General features: G+C 40.1%; 1 protein-coding gene and 1 long non-coding RNA gene across 3 annotated transcripts in view; one reads left to right on the top strand and one right to left on the bottom strand.

Annotated features, from left to right (window-relative positions):
* The window catches only part of ANKFN1 (ankyrin repeat and fibronectin type III domain containing 1), a 316,545-nt gene that overhangs the window by 33,362 nt on the left and 263,583 nt on the right, over window positions 1-19,600 (bottom strand). For both annotated transcript variants that reach the window (XM_058703009.1, XM_058703010.1), the window contains exons 14-17: window positions 15,776-15,991; window positions 6,158-6,324; window positions 3,335-3,485; window positions 1,621-1,789 (exon numbers count right to left, since the gene is read on the bottom strand). In XM_058703009.1, the coding sequence (XP_058558992.1) occupies window positions 1,621-1,789; window positions 3,335-3,485; window positions 6,158-6,324; window positions 15,776-15,991 (703 nt within the window). The remainder of the gene's footprint in view (window positions 1-1,620; window positions 1,790-3,334; window positions 3,486-6,157; window positions 6,325-15,775; window positions 15,992-19,600) is intronic.
* On the top strand, window positions 3,479-17,774 carry LOC131497075 (uncharacterized). The gene is made up of 4 exons (XR_009254756.1): window positions 3,479-4,226; window positions 6,676-6,815; window positions 7,637-7,822; window positions 16,273-17,774. It is a non-coding gene; the product is annotated as an uncharacterized LOC131497075 (long non-coding RNA).

Here is a 19,600-nt window from a genome sequence, read left to right as displayed (position 1 = left end):
CCGGACCACTTGTTCCTTTCCTGACTCTTTCTGAGATCTTCTGTTCCATGTCTTTGCTCATTCTGCTCCCCCTGACAAGAAAGCTTTTCCTATTGTCCATGTTTATTAACATCTTGTCTGTTCTTTAACACCCACGTCAGATATCCTGTCCTCCAAGGTGGCTTTCTGCTACAGTATTTGAGAAAAATGTGTTTTCTTTTCTTTTTTCAATATCACTTAATACTTACGATTTTTGCATATCCTACCTCATTTAATAGTAATTTGTATCCTTATTTTACTCCCTACCACTGTACTGAAAGCCCCTTGCAGGCAGAGCCTTTGTCCTACTCATCTCTGAATCTCCACAGTAGGTATCTAATATATATTTATTGACTTGAAATGAAATACCATGACCCAGACTATATTTTGTAACAGCAGTGCAGTCATGTCATGGACTAATAATGTTCTTTGGGTGGGGAACTCATTGGATGGGGTCATATTCACATCCAGGCCTCTTGAGAGTGGCATGGCCAATGTTATTAATCATTTGACAGAGAAAAGGTGCAGAAAGGTTAAGTGATTGCCAGTGTCACACAATAGGGGACCCAGGACTCTCAAGTCCCGGTCTGCAAATCAGATTCAGGCTTCTCTTAATAATTCTTCCTCTTCTGGAAAATAATAATTGCTATTCTAGCTTTTTGGCATCTGACCTGGTCAGAGCAAGGGAAACAGAGAGGCTTAATCCATTTATCCTCAAGGGATAAATTCAGATTCAGATGCCCAGGTGTCAGAATGGCAGTTGCCCTGTCTGCTGCTAAATCTGGTGGCTCGGGAGCAATCCAAAGTGTGTGTGCCTCCATTCTACCCATGCAGCCACTCACCCCCCACAAATCCTACAATTCATCTGAACTGACGGAATTCTTGCTAATTGCCTCTTATTGGTCTGTTATAAGATGAAGCATGGGGAAGAGACAAAGCCTCCCTATTCACATTCTCAGTGGGCAGCAGGGGTCTCTGTAAAACTAGAGAAACTGGGGCCCAGGCTATTCATTTTTGAAAGTCAGGATAAGATCTTCCATCATTCAGAATTCCACATTATAATCACAATATTGCATCCTGGGAGACCCTGTCAATTTTTTTTCAAATGGTCTGCTAGAAATTTAGAGCCTATTTAATATTAGAGTCTATTTAATAAATTAGCACTAATTGACTTTTTTTCCCTTCAGAGTGATACACACTTTATATTTTAATTTCACCATTTTTTTCCCAGTTGGAGATGAGAGAGAGAGGGAGGGAGGGAAGGAGGGAGGGGCAGTGCTTTTCATGAAAACATCAGTTCTTAATATTTGTGTTTTAAGAAAGCAAAGGGAAGGCAAGAACTGCAGCCTGATAACTGAACACTCTGTTTAGAACCCCCTCCTCTCCAATGGGCCTTACCTAGGTTTCAATAATTATTGCTCCGGCACATAGTCTTGGAGCTTTGCTCTCTCTCAGACTTGTACACAGTTCTAGGAAGGGTTGTTGCCAAAGCCATCATGTGATTTATTGACCCTCCACTGGGACAAGGGGAACAGATATAACTTTGTGATTTTATTATAAGGAGGCTGGGTTAATATTTCTAGGTGAAACAAGCTACTATACCAAGTTCAAACATCTGAAGAGGGAGGTTAAGAAACCCTGAGTGTGGGGTGTAAGGATTATTCTGTCCTGGGGCTGTACAGACGTCGTCTGAGGCAGGGAGCAGGAGAAGAAAGGACACATTGTGACCCATTTCCAACACCTCCTGTGTGTAGAGGCGGAAGTTCCTTGCCTGCAGAGGGACACGCGCGGAGGAAAAATAGGAGAGTTACAACATGGCACTTACATAAACAACACCAAACTGGCATAAAACATCTAACAAAATTACACGACTTCAAGCTTGGAATTTTTATACAACATAAATATTAGGGTTCAGCCCATTTAATAATGCTATATAAAATCAAGATTTAAGGCAGTAATGTTCCACATAAACTCTGAAAACAACATTTATGCTTCTTATAAAAGCAGAAAATGATTGCATTCTGTGGGCTTTTCAAAATGATGAATATAATTACATGAAGCAACAAAAATGGATTGAATTAAAAATCTACTAGTTTCAATTTAAGTTGGTTAAGGGGGAAAAATGTAGTTTCTGGCCAAGGGCTGAAAAAATTTTACAAGTATCCAAAAAAAAAAAAAAATGTTGTGTGCACTCTTAGGCAGTTAGGCAGCCCTCTCCCAACATGTGTATGTAGCCCAAGAGTCACCAATGAAATATGAGCTGCTTCGAACCTGCTAAGCTCAAGAAACCCTTTAATAGTATCTACTGTCACAAGTAGAGCTGGTATTTTTTTTTTCCCCTCCTGAGTACACGGCCACCCCTGGAATAATCCAGTTGCTCCCCCAGTGCCTTTATAGCATCTTGTGCAATTTATTCTTCATCATGTTCGCTATTTTGAACTAACCTTGCAGTACTGACTTATAATCAGAGCAGTACCCCAATAGAAGAACACTTGGAGTCTCTAATCTATGTCCCTGTGTCCATGGGTCGGAGGCCAAGTCTGGGTTGTTGCTCTGTTATTTAAGAGAGCCGGTCACTCCTATGATGGTCTTCCTATTTTATAGGCTAAACATGGTTGATGTGTGTGTGTGTGTGTGTGTGTGTGTGTGTGCGCGCGCGTGCGCACTGGGTAGGGGGAGATGGTGAACCTAGGCCAAAAAGAAAAAAAAGAGAAAAGAATTCAACCTAATGCTACATCATGTTAACTTACTAGACAGAGCCTAATAAACTTTTACTATTCTCTTCTGTGCCAACGGTTTTTTCTTGAAGTTGCTTATTAGTGAAGGTTAGATTTGCACATTTCAATTTGAATACGACAATAATTTTGACGGTACATTTTCTGTTTGTGAAAAGACAGCATGGCATACCCTTGCCATTGGTATTAGATTATACTACCACTAGTCTGATGTTCTTAGACAAATCATTTATACATCTAACTATGCACTTATTTACATGTTCTCCTTGACTTGTGCTATCCTGAAGCTGAGACTTGGTGTCTTTTCAAGGTGGGCTAGCCAGTGATTTTTCCTTGCTTGACCAGACCACAATAATGCTGGGTCCAGAGCCTTGGAAGAGGTCAATATGGAGGAGATACAGAAAAGGGGCAGAAGTACAGTGTGTGTCCATTTGTAGGCATCAAAGTGTGCAACATGTGCAAAGTGGTATTTAAATCAATGAAAACAAACATATCAGTTTTTTTTTTAACCTCTTAGTTTTATACCACAATGCAGTTTCCATCAGCTATGAAAAGAAGATAAAAATGGTAAAGACTAGTACCTGGTGTAGAGGTATATTGATCTGCTTAAGGAGAGCTTTCACTGCCATCTGGAGCTCGTAGAAGAACAATTGCATGGGGCAGTCAGAAGTATGATCCACACTTTCCATAGATTCAGAGCCAGAAAGCTTTTGGACCCATTCCCACTCCTCTCTGTATGTTGAGTCAAGTTAAAATTAGAAATATAACAAAAGTTCAGAACACAGCTCAGAACATTTTTAGTGTATATGTCCAGAACCCAGATAACCAATTTTTGGTGGTTAAAACTCAATACAATTCATAAAATTTGAACTTTTTGCCACCCAAATGGAGTTTAAAATGAGCTTTTTTTCTAATATAAGCTTAGTTCACCTATCAAACCACATATACCTCAGAACAGCAGGTCTAATTTGTATCAGTCAGTTTTTGAGATTGGAGCTTTGAAATATTTGCTAATAATTTCCTGACTGTCTTCATTTTTCTTTCCCTGAAGATCCTCTGTGAGTTCTAAGACCCTGCATTTTACCACAGGGGCATCTGCTGGTTAATTCAGCAGTTGGGTAACCACAGGACTCTGGTCCAACTCAGCCAACAAACCACATGGCACATTTCAACCCCGGCCTGTTGTAATCGTGGGGACTATTTTGGTTTCTTTCCCCTTCCAAGAGCTTGAGGAGAATCACAAACAGGAACACCAGACAATTCCAATAAAAGGAACCAGGGGACACACATCACTGCTTCCATCCTCCTTTCAAACTAGTCATCTGTGTCTTTATTCTGTGTGCTCTGTAATCCTTCCTAATGAACTTTTCCAAATGTCATGCAGAAGGGCAAGGAAAAGAATGATGGTGGGAGAAAACACATCTGGTTTGTCCCCCAAAGGCCGCTCTTCAAGAGGAGCTTGAAAAGATCAAGGTAAATGCCTCCTCGGAACATTGTTTCCACAGGTATTCCAGCACAAGTCTCTAAACACGTTCATTTGGCCCAGTTTCTCCTCTTTCTAACTCTGCAGGGAGCAGCAGTATGCACTCAGGAGCAGGCCAGAGAGGAAAGGAAAGCCCTCCTCTCTGGGGACAGAAAGAGAGGAGGTGCTAACATATGTTCCCACTCGTGTGAAAACCCTCTGAGGGCTCTCCCCAGTGGGCTTACCAGCCTGGGCTCCAATCTGTGTGTCAGAAAATGAAATCGATTGTGACATGAGCTTTTCATCAGAAAACAATCTCTTTTAACCAACTATCCTCTTGGAAAAGTGTCTGTTTTCAAGATCTCTGTTTCATTTCAATTCCCACACTGGAAAATACTATGGAAAATCTACCGTATTGTCTCAATAAGAGAAACAAAATAAAAATTAAATCCTACTTCAATCTGGGCGTGCACTTGGCTCCACAAATAATTGAAATCTTTGAGAACCTGCTTGGGAGTTAATTTCTTTTCTCCCATCACTGATATTGAACTAAATGAGGGGGTTCTGACTGGCACAAACATTCACAAAACCTAAAGGAGCACATTGCTAAAATAGCATCTGTAATAAAATTAGAGAATAAATTACCAGTAGGAATACCATGAAACATCTACCACTAACTAAGCAGTTTAGTCTATAAGGATGAGAGAAATGGAACTGGCAAGAGTGAAGGCTACTGGAATCTTTTGTAAAAATTAAACTTGGATCCTTGTCAAGGAGAAATTAGTTGGTATAACCACGAAAAGATAGAGTCTAAACTTTTAAGACACAAATCTAGCAAATGGATGAAAGTAACCATTGCTGAGTCAACCCACAAATGAGCCATGTAACCTCTTGGGAGGGACTGAGAAGATAACCAAAGTTGATTGTAGAAGTGACCACCAGATGGCAGACTTAAAGTCTAGGTGTGGTTGATAAGTGAAAGATGAGAATATGGCAGCTAGTGAGTTTTTGAAGAGATCATCATTATTTCCTTCACTGTCATCAAATAGTATTTAAAAAACATCATGAGACACTATAGTTAATAAGCTCTTGCCACCTTATGGACCAAATTTTAAATGACCCAAGTTAGGAATCTCTTTTGGTTAAGCAAATCCATAGGTATAACTAGAATCTGGGCATCTAATTTGTATTCTAAAGCCTAAGGATCCCAGGAGAGTTGTTTTCTTATCTATTCTTTACTTTTTTTTTTTTTTCTTTTTTTAGGTTGGGCACAATTCAGTTCATTATAGTAGACTTTCAGAGGCCTGCTGGAGGGCTAGTTGTAAATCTGAGCCAGATTACCAAGATTGGGCAACTTTCCGAAAGCTAACAGGGTAATTCACCATAATGCCAAACCATAGAGCAGTTTCCAGAAGCACAGGCCTTGTTACTTCTTTTCTTCTTTAGAGAACCATAAAGAGTACAGGAAACATACATAGTCCTAAGGCCAGAGGGCCAGGGATGGGGAGAATGAGGGCAGGGGGATTCTTTAAAGGGAAATCAATTGCTCTACCAGAACCCATTTCCACAATTGATATATATATTTTTTTAAAAAATGACTTATTAAGTTGTGAAGAAAAGATACTGGAAATAAAAATGTTGAAAGAAAAGGGCATCTATTCATTAACCAGTTGAGTGTCAGTGGTTGCACCATGAATAATATAGAGAGGAAAGTGAAAGGAGTTTGCCCCTCCTTCAATTGGGTCACTCCTTCCACCAACCAATACCACAAACCCTCCTTATCCTAATGTTAAAATACAGCTCTGCTTCTGCCCCGGTGTGCTGGCACCTGGGGACATCTCACTGCAGAAGCTACACTGGGTCAGTTTTCTCCTGACACATCAAACCCATCATTTGAGCCATTGTTTCATCACAAGGAAAACCCAGACTCCTCACAACTTACTTGGAAATGTTATTGTTTTCACGGATCTTCACGTGGCAGAGAATGTTGGGCAACTTTTGGGTAACTAGGACTTTGATCTGATCCACAGAGCTACACAGCTTTAGGTAACCCAGATATAATCCAGGAGAGAGACGCTGATGACTCCTTTTGTGATAAGAGAGAATATCCTGTAGGGTGAAAAACAAAACAACACATAAAACACCTTGAAAAGGCAACCTCAAGGGGCACCTGGGTGGCTCAGTTCCTTAAGCGTCTGACCTCGGCTCAGGTCATGATCTCACAGCTCATGAGTTTGAGCCCCACATCGGGCTCTGTGCTGACAGCTCAGGGCCGGAAGCCTGTTTCAGATTCTCTCTCTCTCTCTCTCTCTCTCTCTCTCTCTCTCTCTCTCCCTCCCTTCCTCCCTCCCTCTCCCCCCCTCCCTCCCTCTCTTGCAAGAATAAACACACACACACACACACACATATATATATACTTATTTTAAGAAATGGCAACCTCAAAACCTTTTCCTTTCATAGGTGCACCATGTCATAAATTAAAGGAGCTGTAGCTAAGTTATTAGGATAGAAGCCTTGGATACCACTGTGGATATTGGAGACATATTGGTGGTACAGCCAATCTTACCTTTAGGATTACCTTGGATTATCCTCCAAGTCAGGTAATTAGTCATTAATATAGCCTGCCTGCATGCTATTTCCTTATTTCCTGGGCTGGGCTAGGTGTGTGGGTTGTGATTGGGAACGGGTAACTAGAAAACTAGAATTCCTAATTTCTGTCCTCTCAGGGCTTGTTGTTTAGCAGTAGGAAAACAGAAATTTGCAAGTGTAGAAGCTGACAAAGCAGTACACGAAGCCTCATTATTTCAGAATAATTGGTATCTAGGAAAAGTCTCTTTTAAATGACACCATTTAAAATAGGACCAAAACTTTATATAGTAAGTAGAAAAACAAAGATTTGGTTGGTTCTTTATCTTGAAAAATGAAACAAAAAGCAATAGCCCCAGATTTATTTATCTTGTATTATTATCACTTAAGTTGTAGTTACAATTATTCATTAATTCATGAGGATGAAGGAAGAATCAAGTATTGATTCTTTTTTTTTTTTTTGGCTTTATTTTTTAGACTAAATTGTATGATAGCTGAAATGCTATTCCTCATATGTGACTTTCACAGTGTGATAATGAAGAGGGTATTTTTGCAAGAATATTTGAAGTCTTCATATTTTTCCCCCTGGCATTTAAAAAATGTGGATATTCAGGTCATTCTCATAAGTTCCTTTGTTTTGTGTTCTTCAATTGTTAACTGGCCCACCCCTGCTAGATTCTTAATTGTCAACAGCTTTGGCTGTAATTTGATTAGATCTCCACATCATCTTCATCAGCTTCACGAAATTCTGCATCTTTTATAAGATTTTAAGATTCACCTTGTAATAGATTTGCCTTGAATTTGCATTGTATTTTCACATCACTTTATTCCACAGGCAGCAGAGACTGAAATTTCTGGGGCAACAGCAAGTACGAGCCTGGTTAAGCACAGAAGGATGTTTGAATGCAGTCTTATTTTATATGTGGTCAACTCTCCAGTGAACTATTTTGGTTGTGACTTTTGCTTCCCTATACAACTGCAGGAACTCGGATAATGAACAATTAGAAATATGTATCAGTAGGTAAGACCTTTTTAAGCATTTGGGCAGTGGGGAAACTGAAACACAGGAGTGGTGAGTCAGGGAAGAATTCCTATAGGCTAGAGTTTAGTTTTCTTTTCAAAGGGAGTAAAAAGAAGGAACCAACCTTACCATGAAATGCAGGGAATATTAAAAGGAAGAGAAAACCAAGCATATAAACTTGTGCGGAATTCTATACGGAACAGAGAGGGCTTCTTTGACCTGTAGACTCTGAAGAAGTAATCCCTCCTCCGTAGAATTAACCATCTGCAACATCTAACATACAGTATTGTGTATTTTTTTTAAATGTTTGTTTATTTTTGAGAGGGAGAGAGACAGAACGTGAGTTGGGGAGGGGCAGAGAGAGAGGGAGACACAGAATCTAAAGTAGGCTCCAGGCTCTGAGCTGTTAGCATAGAGCCTGACACGGGGCTCAAACTCACAAACTGTGAGATCACGACCTGAGCCAAATTCGGATGCTTAACTGACGGAGCCACCCAGGCGCCCCTATACTATTGTGTTATTGTCTCCTCTGTATCATCCTTTATCAAACTTATTGAGTTCCAGGCACTGCAGGAGACAGTGGGGTGTCAGGGGAACATCATGTGATCTTTACTTTTGAAGAGGTTGAGAAAAACAGATGAGTAAACAAATGATCACAGTATTCTGAAATCAGTTTAACAATAGAAGCAATGGAGGCATACTGAGGAAGGAGTACTTATATTTTTTCTTCTTTTATGTTCTTTTCTTGAACCAGACTATGAATTTAATGGCAAGGCTATGTTTTTTATTGCTTTGTGTCCTTAGTACTCAGTGCTATTGCTGTATATAATAGATACACAGCACATGGAAGTCAGGACAGTTCCCTAAGCCAGAACATAGGAGAATAGCAGAAGAGGGACAAAATAAGAATGGTCACAATTGGGAGGAAGGCATAACTAGCAGGTACAGAAAAGCAAAGGCTAAGGAACTTTTATGGTATTTGGCAAAAAAAAAAAAAAAAAAAAAAGACTAGAAAATATTGGATTTTTGTGATCAAGAAAGGGATTTTATTAATATCAAGAGATGGATTAGGCAGAACTTTCTGATGTCTTCTATCATATCTCTTTAGAAAAGATCACAGGTAGTTGACTGGAGGAAGTTCAGTCAAAGTGAAATTTTGAGAAACGAACAGGTAATCAGAGAGCAATGAGTGAGAGAAGGTAATGAGAGAAGGGAAAAATGGAAGTATTCAGATCAGTAGAATTTGATGATATGCACCCTAGGGATACTTGCTATACAAACAGATGTGCCCAGCCATAAACCCACAGGTCATTATTTTTGAGAAGTGGCAGAGAAATAGAAAAGTCCCCAAAGACTAGAAAAGGGCAAATATGCCTGTCTTTGAAATAGAAAGGGGAGAAACACAAGATGACCTCAGTAATTAAAGACCTCCAACTTATTGATCTTTGGGGAAAATGAGAAAGAACCATCAAATAATCAATTTGCAGTCACCCAGGAAATCCTGAGGCACTAAACAGGAGTCCATGTGGTTTTGTGAAGGGCAAATCATACAGACAACTTTAATTTCTAACAGCAAAAGAACAGGATCCATAGACCAGGGAGAAGTCTCCAGTAATCTGTTTCACTAGATAATCTGGGAAAAGTAGAATCTTGACATTACTTTAATAAGCTGACTCTCTAGGTTGAAGATTTGTGGATGGAGATGGTGTGGGAATGGTAGACATATTGAGTGATGGCCCAGTAGGGACTGGTCCTGAGGGCCCATCTCTTTAGCTTATTTATTGATGTTCCAGACCAAGAAACGAAGAATGTGTGCATCAAAATTGCAGGTCCCAAATTTGTTATGGTTTTGAGTTTCAAGAAAATAGTAATAAAGCTTTGAATGAGCCTATGCATTGGAAAAATAATTAGGGTTGAAACTTAATAAGAAAATGTGCTTGTAAAGACCCAAACGCAAAAGTACAAATATAGGATGTGTATAAGAAGAGTTTTCTCTTACACACATGTGGGGGTGAGCACTAACCACAAATAGAATGAGAGCTAGGAACATACTGTGGTTATGTAAAAACTACCACCATTCTTAGGTGGTGTAATTTACTCTTTCATTCATTGTTTTAAAAGATGATTACTGAGCATCTACTATTGAGCATCTGTTTTCCTGCCTTTACTAGTCATTTATCCTTCATTAGAATGTTTTTAGAGCTTGAGAAATGTATGGGAAGAGAAAGAAATTGTCCCATTTGCATAATTAGAAAGCTTTCTAAACCAAATCAAATGCCTGTGGGCTTGTATATTAGCTGATTTTACTTCTAACTTGTATTTCTAGCCTTTACTTCCATTATAGTCCTTTTGTGTGTCTTATATCCAGCCGAAAGGGATTGCTTTTTCCTCTCTCCAACATGTCCTAATCGCTGTTCTTTGGTTCTTTGTTGGTTCATGAGTTCACTAATTCTACCAACTTTTATTGGGCACCTACTATGTGTCAGGTATCATGCTAGAATATTAATGACATCAGGATGAATAAGATGTGATCCTTCCCTTCATGGAACTCAAATGTCAGTGTGTGAGAAAGACATGTAGCAAGTTTTTCTAACTCTGTATGATCAGGTTGTATAAGGTCCATTGTGGACCCAAGGGAGGGTTAGATCTCCTTTTCTACCTTCAGCCTCATTTCTTTCTTTTTTTTTTTTTTTAAATTTTTTTTTCAACGTTTTTTTATTTATTTTTGGGACAGAGAGAGACAGAGCATGAACGGGGGAGGGGCAGAGAGAGAGGGAGACACAGAATCGGAAACAGGCTCCAGGCTCCGAGCCATCAGCCCAGAGCCTGACGCGGGGCTCGAACTCACGGACCGCGAGATCGTGACCTGGCTGAAGTCGGACGCTTAACCGACTGCGCCACCCAGGCGCCCCAAGCCTCATTTCTTTACCATGCCCTCTATTTAATTTAAATCTCTCTTTGAGTTCTTCCTTCCTCCTTCCTTCTTCTCTCTCCCCCTTGCTTCTTCCCTCTCTTTTTCTCTCCCTCCTCTTCTTCTCCCTCCTTCTCTCCTCCTTCCTCCCTACCCTCTCTCTCTCTTTTTTTTCTCCACCTGGTGAACTTAATTTACCCTTCATGGCTTAGCCAAATGTCACCTCTTCTACAACGCCTTCCCTGATATTTCCAGGGAGAATTAATAGCTGCTTTGTCTGTGCTCCCATAGTACGCTGTTTGTACTGCTATCAGGCTCTGGTTTAATTCTGCCTTGTATTACCTTGATTTGTTTACAAGTCTGTCTCCCTCCCTTGACTGAACTCCTTGAGAGCAGGGACCTTGACTTATTCATTTGTTTTTCCTATAGCACCTAGAAGAGTTCCTGGCACCTAGTTGGTGCTGAAAAAATGTTTATTAAATATGAAGTGAGAGGCCCAGAGGTAGTGGAGTGTGGAGCTGGGCCTCAGGGAGAGAATATGCTGTGCTGGTTCAGTGACCAGGAAGGGTATATCCAACTGCCCTCCATTGACCAGGTGTCCTAAGAGTTTGTTAGAGGAATGACGTGCTTTTCCAGTAACCACAGGGCTTTAGTTTTGCACAGGGGATGGAAACTGAATTGACCAGGGACACCAAAGGTCAGAAAATGGTGGCCCAGGTATTTGTGGGCCCAAGATTATAGGGTTTGCAAAGAATTTAAATTTTCTAAATTATTTCCTAACTTTAAAAAATAAGGATATTTTATCCAAAACTCTAGATTTTTAACTTCTCTTTAAAAATGGGAAAACATTCAACATTGGGACCACTTTTTTCCACTGCAGTTGGCTGTGGCTGAATGGGCTGTTCTTTACATGGCACAAGGGCCCTCCAGATTATTGTAGTCTCTGTTATTTCCACTTGCTCCTTTTTTTAAAATTGAGATTCACCCTTTTAAAGTGTGAGATTCTGTGTTTTTTCCTATGTTCACAAGCTTGTGCTGCTCTCAGCACTACCTAATTCCCGATCATTTTCATCACTCCATCACTTGCATTCATTAGCTGTCATCCCTCCTCCCTCTACCCCTAGAACCACTCATCTACTTTCTGTCTTTGTGGATTTGCATATTCTGGGCATTTCATATAAATGGAATCATACAATATGTGGCATTTTGTGTCTGGCTTCTTTCACTTAGCATGATGTTTGATCTCAAGGTTCATCCACTTTGCAGCAAGGATCAGTACTTCATTCATTTTTATGGCGGAATAATATTCCATTATATGGATATCACTTTTGTTATCCATTCATCAGTCATTACATTTGGTTGTTTCCACTCTTTTTCTGTTATGAACACTGATAAACAAGTTTTTGTGTGAACCTAATTGTTTCTCAGGTGCAGCTCAATTGGCTCATTTTCATTCATCTTCCTGATTCCTGTAGTTTTTGATCCCCATGTTAGGGGCTGCTTGGGGGTAGAAAGAGCAGGAATGTACTGGAAAAAAGAAACAACAACAGAAAAGGGCAGAAGAAGTAGTAGGTCCTGGGTATTGCGGGTGTGAGAAGACACAGGGTGACAGGAATGCCGAAGGAGAAGGAGAAGGAAAGCAGAGCTGGGAGGGGCCAGAAGGCAAACTTTAGCACATCCTCTCTAGGATGACACTTTTTTTTTTTTTTTTTTGAAGGATACAGAGAAAAGGAGGGGGAGGGCATGTAAAGCGGCTTGGGAAAATGGGAAAGGTACCTGACCAGGTGTCAGAAGATTTGGGCCCTAGTTTCTCCTATGCTGCTTTTTTGCTAATATGACCCTAAGGAATTATTTCCCTGAAATTCATAGCTTCATCTGTGAATGAGACACAATGAAATTACCCACTCAATCTCACTGGGTTTTCATGAAGATCAAATGATATTATAGATGTAACAGAGTGTTATAAACTTGAAAATGTAGTGCAAATGTGAAAGATTAAGCTTCAAAGAAAAGTTCACCTGTGAAGTTTCCAGTTATTAAGGTGACCCTGGAGATCAACGTCTGGGTAACTCAGCACCTGAGAGGGTCCTCCCTATTGGAAGTACTCTCACTGCCAATTAGTTTGCTCAGAGGGACTCTAATTTGTCCACAGTAACTTTCTTATCCTTCCCAGACAGGTGTGTGAAGGATTTCTCTCTTTCTTCTAGATATGAGAAAGGCCCATAATGAAGGTCTGGGACTTGAGAGGGTCAAGAATTTGAGAGGGTTAGACCCTGGAGTTTCCCTGGGGCCCTAGGGATTAGTAGATTAGTTATAGACCCAGAGTTTCCTAAAGCCCTTACCTGTTTTGAAAACCGCATTGCAGACCATACAGTTTTTATACAACTTTTCCTTAGTTCTTATGAAAGGTAGAGGTGGTGGTGCAATGCCCCAGCGGATGATTGAGCCAGTACCAGGGTCTTATGGGAAGGTAGGGATGGGAGGAGATGGCCTAGATACCTCCCGAGGAGGCCTAGAATTGTTTGTATTTTTCCAAGTAGAGAAATAATAACAATCACTAACGTTTATTGAGTGCTCACTTTGTGCCACTCTCTAATGCTTTACATATTAACTCATTTAATCTTCCTTGGAACCCTATGAAGTAGGGTTTCTTGCTGAAGGAAGAAGGGGAGGAAACACAAGAGGTCAGAAATGAAGTATCTTGCCTTAGTCACATCACTAGACAAGGTGGAGTCAGGAAGCACACCCTCGTGTGCTATATTCCAAACTGGTGCCTCAGTATGTGTTGTGATCTAACAGAAAGAAGCCCCAAGCCTAGTGGTCATCACTCAACTGACCATGAGAAAAGAGAGTGGTTTGTGGCCCAGAATTGTGGGAAGTACCCCGCCTGCTTTGGGCAAACACCAAGACTTGTCACTACTTTCATGTTGCGTTGCTGGGGCCAACTCCTGACATAATTAAAGTCCAGGAGTGACTGGATACCAGCCCTAGTAGTTTTATCCCCTATTTCCTCTGTAGTGTAAGACCTGATTGGGAAGGAGGGGAGAGAGAAGAAGTAGGAGGAGGAGAAGGAGAGTGGGGGTGGGTGGGAATGACATCAAGCAGAAATGTGCCAGTCAGCGGGGGTAAATTTTCCACTTGGATCTGTGTGGAAACCTGATCTTGCCTCTATTTTTGGTCTCCTTTTCTAACAACCTTTTGCCAGATTGGAATTTTTCTGCACCTGTAACACATTTTTAATGTAATAAGTCTAGGAGAAACCAGGTATTATATCATGCTGGGGCCTGTGCTGTGTTTCTAGGAGCAAAGGTAGCCCAGACCCCAGTTTATCCCTATAGGGGATTAGTGTATTAGTCACCCTGTAAAAGCTCAATTTATTGTGATTTTTTTAAATGTTTCTTTTAGCACTTGCTTATAAAGGGTGAAGAGGGGAGCCACGAATAGTGTCTATGTTCCCTGCCCCCACCTCCTACATACACACCCACACCCACACCCACACACACACACACATACACACACACACACGCATGCACACACACACACCCTCTATCAATTTCATATGAACCCAAATTCCATAAAATCAAAGCCAGAGGTATAGGCTTTGACCAATTAGCTTACCTTTGCTACACTGGACTCCATTCTGGTTTGGGTTAGTGCAAGGAATGGAGAGGTGAGATTATTCTATCAACCACTCCTCAGTGGGGAACTAAAGTAAGTTAGTGGGCTGGTGGCTTAGTTTTTTAGGGTGATCATGAATGGCTACTGGCATCAAGGGTTGGGTTTGGCTTGTTTATGTGGGACTGAGCCCTTTCTTTCCCATTACTCTGGACTGGCTGTCTTGTGGATATATGCCAGACCTCAATTTAAGGTAGCTGTTTCTGCCAGCTTGTCTGCCTAACTGGAGAGTACTATCAAACTCATCCCCATGACTGGGTTTAAAAAAGGAAAGGAAAGGGAAGGAAGGAAAGGAAGGAAGGAAAGGAAGGAAGGAGGGAAGGGAAACAGCGTGAAGCCCATGCTCACGTAAGAACACCTGAGGAGTGTGGTGGTGTGGAGAGAGTGCTGGACTCAGGAGCAGAAGATGTACTTTGTATCCCAGTTATGCCATGCAGCCTGAGTCTTGATCAGAGCTGCCTGAATTTTGCATTTTGGTGGCTATTCAGTTCTCAGGTGAATCTTTCATCCTTTATTTGATCTCCAATCCCTCATGACTAAAATCCTAACTCCTGCCCCAGGATGTGGCAGAATGTAGCAGAAAGAAGCCTGATTCCAGCCAGAAGATCTGAGTTTAAGTTTCAGTCCTGACACTTTCTAGCTGTATGCCCAGGAGCAAACCCAAGTTTTGTGGGGACTAAAGCGAATACAATTTTCCGTGCCTTCTTTAACGAGAAGAATACAAAACTGTGGATATGAAGTTGTTAGGATCCCTGCCAGGGCACTGATAGGGGCTAATGCAAGTGAAGAGCTGAATATGCTGAGGCTACATTAGCTTCACTAGACCTGCCTCTCTGTGTGGTCGTTATGTCATAGAATCTCTTTGAGCCTCGGTTATTTCATTCCTAAAATGGATTTAATCATGCCTGCCTGACCCAGAGGAATATTAGAAGGAACACACAAGTAAGTGTGTGTAAGAGTGTTTTTGTTCATAGTGTTTTATACACACACACACACACACACACACACACGGTCTAGCAATGTATTATTATTATAGTCCCTTTAGGTGTTAATGTTTTGATTATATTACCTGTAGACCCCTACTCAAACATTTGTCTCAATGTTTCTCATTGGCTTATTGGTCAGGGCCATTTTCAGGGTGCTCACTGCACTTGTATTGCGTGGCCAATTACGTATCTGGAGAGTGATAAATAAAAAATAAGCTTCTGAACCTTTCCTGTGTGTGGAATACAAACAGTGAAATGCCTCTGGACCCTCTCTATTCCATCACTGCATTTGTAAATGGGTCTTAGTACATTTCACTAACCCCTCAATAAATGTGTTTGAACTTTAAATATACAGTATTAGAAAACTGAAAGACTGCATACCTGGATGGTTATCAGTAAAATGTCTAAGGCTGTAGGCTCCTCAGGTGTTGACAAAGACTTCCTCTGGCTTTGTAGTTTTGAGATTTGCATCCATTTGCCATTAAAAAATGAATAGAGTGTCTCCACTTCTCTGATGGTGACTATGAGGATGTTTCCATGCCGGTCTTTAATGGGCTCATAGTAAACTCTTCCCAAGTTGTGTGTTCCAAGTAAATTCTAGAAACAAATAGACTTCTGGTAGTTTGGATGATATTGTGCAAACAAAGCAGCATAATTGGAACAAAAGACACTGAATATCAATTATCTGATGTTTCTGAGAAGTTTTTTTTTTTTAAAGCAAACTTAAAACTGGAATATGTGGCACCACAGAAAATGTACTTAACAGAAGCTCCAAGAAAATCTCTTCACCATAAGCTTGCAAAGATTATAGCAAGAGGCACAAAAATGATGTTTTTTTAAGCAAATTCAGTATCTGTAAATATCTCTTACCCACATAGACACACCAGCACATAGACCTCAGTTACCAGCACTTGAAGAGAATCCCAGATGTTTTAAAGAAAAATGCCTGATATTTCAAGTATGCCACTTGTGGAGTTTTCAAGAGATCTACAGTAAGCTGGTATGAAGTGGGGTTGTTTAAAATGAAGAAGTGAATTGACAATGTAGTACATTGTACAGGTCTCCAAATGACTGAACATTCCTTTCAAGATACTTTAATTGGGAGATTGGCCTGGTTTGACTTATCTGCATTTCAGGGGGTTCTATGTATTTAAAATTACATTAAAATTGTTTGTAAGCTAGATCACCTGAGGCAGACAATACTTTTAGAAAGGTAGGAAAATAAAGATGCTGCATCAAATGTGGAGGGACCCAGGAAGATGTTACTAAAATAAACAGTTTTAAAAATATGCAGGGTTTGAAGATTTCTAACCTAGAATGTTGGATGAGGAGGATAAAATATCCTTTTATTTTGAATATCTGTGATTTTTCCAAAGTATAAATAAAAGATCTCAGAGCTCCTAGCTGTTATTTGCAAGCTCAGATAAATGCTGATGACCTGTTTGCAGGAGAGCCAAAGTAGAACTGGAACTTATAAAAGTGACACAGATGACCTAAAAATGAATGAGCCAGCGGGTCAATATCTACAGATATGAAAACACTGGAATGATCCTTCCAGGTAGAGACTGTGTCTTATGTCTTTTATTTTTCCTCATTAGAACTGGGCATATAAGTAAGCAATTTCATAAATAATTATTGACACATAAAAATTCATTTGGTGGGATCATTATTTTTAAAACAACCTGGTCAGTCAGATTATTCCTTTCAAATTATTGGCTTCTAAATCATAGAGAAGTAATTGGGTAAGGCTTTCAATCCTGTCCTCTGTAGTATTACAGTTTTATATAGAGGCAGCTTGCTGCAAAGTAATACTGGTAAATAAACTAGTAAACTGGCTGTCACAAAAAAGAAGTCCTGATTTATAGCATATGCCAATTTCTGTGGTGTAAATGCTCCCACTGATGCTGGCCAATTTAAAGCTTCCAAGAGTTTGACAATAGGTTTTCAAAATTCCTGAATCTTTAACAGTTGGCTGTCCTGAGCCAGTACAAGTTGGCTCCAGCAAGCTACTGCTGCTGAGCCTTCAGTTACACGGGTGTTAGGTTTCAGGGCAGCCTGCTGTTCATTAACTCTCAGACTCCTGAAGAATTATTTACCCTCTTGGCCCTGAGTTTCATCATCTAAAATTAGGAGTCACCCCTTATGCTAATCCTTACCTTACGGAGTGTCTGGGGGATTAAGTCAAACAATGCCTGACAAAGTATTTTGCAAACTCCCAAGCTTCATACAAGTTAGGGTATGGGCTTTCTTTACTCCTCTAATTGGAATCTCACCCTGACTTATACTTACTCATTTTCAAGACTCCACTAAGGTTTTATTTTTTCTGGGAGAACTTTCCCAAATCTCTCAGAATTTACGATCCCTTCTTTTGTCTCCTATTGCTTCCCATACAAACTTATGTCTTAGCGTGACTCTCTAGCTTTCCTGCTTTCCTGCATATTGACGTACATGTCATGAAATAATGGTTGTTTCATTTGTATGTCTCTGGGTTCCTTGCACAGTTCCTGCCACATAGTAATAGCTCAATAACTCTTTGTTGAATGAATTAACATTTTATCATTAGGATATTGGAAAATATTGTTTATTTTGGACCATAGCTGGTGGGGATTCATTGATTGAGGGAGTTATTTCATTTAAGCAGAGTTATCACCAGTGTTTCACCATCAGCTTTGGATATGCTGACCAATAGTTTGAATAAGAAAGCACTAAAAGTCTTTCTGAAATTCTTTATTGACATCAAATTGGGTTGGATGGCTAGCTGGGGAGAGCCCAATTTCAAAGCAGAATATCCTTGTGAAAATAAATAAATCTGTGTTCCACAAGGGCAAATTTGGGATTCTTTAGGACCTAAAGGAAAACCAAATCATCTTAATACCTTTGATGCTATGCAGTCAAGATTGGGAGATCTGGGAACCCTGAGATTCCTACAAGTTAACGAGGAATAAAAACCACCTGATGGCTCATAGGAATGCATCTAGGTTATAACCAGAACAAATTACAGGACTATCAGTAAGCCTTAGACAGATGCATACTATTTAGAGAACTTTATTCAGCTTGGGGTGACATGGGAAGTTGAAGGAAATCCAGAGTAGAGGTACGAAGGCCTGGAAAAGGAGAGTAAAATTATGGGGAAAGCTTTATCCCCCTCCTTGAAAAATGAAAAAGACATGGTATTCATAAGTTGTTACCTGGCTTTTACTCACTAGTACTCATTTCTAAAGGCTACGGAGGAAGAAAGTTTAATGTAACCCAATCTATAGTGTCAGATGATTACTGTATTTTGAGGATAAGTAGTTTGGATACCCCTCAATGTAAGAGCAATGTAAACTTCTGCCTCTTGGGGACTCTGTCATTTTCCTAAGGGTGGGAAAAACAGTGTGGGGTCTTGGCCACTTACAGGTCTTCTCATCTTTTTTTTTTTTTTTTTTTTAATCCAAATGCTGACAGATAATTGTCTTTCCTCCTGCTTAGGTAATATTAATCAGTTAATTACTTTACTTCCTTTCAAATAAAATCTAAGACCACTTCTCCTAAATAGGCTCCAAATGATACAGAATAGACTACTTTTTCTTTTTAAACTATAATGTGGATAATTTCTTCTATTTAAACTTTTTGTCTGCTTTTTGTAAATGAACACATAATAAGATGATGAAGTATTGGAAAGAATGTAGGCTTTAGAGTTATACAGATCTGGATTTGTATCCAGACTCTGCTACTTCCTATTAGTGCAACCTTAGGCAAGTTATTTAACCCTTCTAGGGCTCAGTTTTACCATCTGTCAAATGAATATCAATAATACTACATTCTTGGGCCACCTGCATGGCTCAGTTGGTTAAGTGTCCGATTCTTGGGTTCGGCTCAGGTCATGGTCTCACAGTTTTGTGAGTTTGAGCCCCGTGTTGGACTCTGAACTGGAGCTTGCTTGATTCTCTCTCTCTCCCTCTCTCTCTGCTCCTCCCCAACTCACACTGTCTCTGTCTCTCTCAACTAAATAAATAAACTTTAAAAATATACTACATTCTCATTAGGGTGTGGTATAGATTAAATGAGATATAGTTTGTAAAGCACTTATCACAGTGGCTGGCATGTATTCTGTGAAATAAATGAAAGTTGTTGTTTCATGATTATTGCCTATTATGTATTAAAGGACTTCACTATAGGGAAGAAATTGGAACACAAGGCACCTGGTGCACAGTGTTTGGTATG

This window comes from Neofelis nebulosa, chromosome 16 (genome assembly GCF_028018385.1).
Source record: "Neofelis nebulosa isolate mNeoNeb1 chromosome 16, mNeoNeb1.pri, whole genome shotgun sequence".
NCBI lineage: Eukaryota > Metazoa > Chordata > Mammalia > Carnivora > Felidae > Neofelis > Neofelis nebulosa.
Note: the sequence above shows the minus strand (reverse complement) of the source record. Positions and strands in the feature narration are given on the sequence as shown.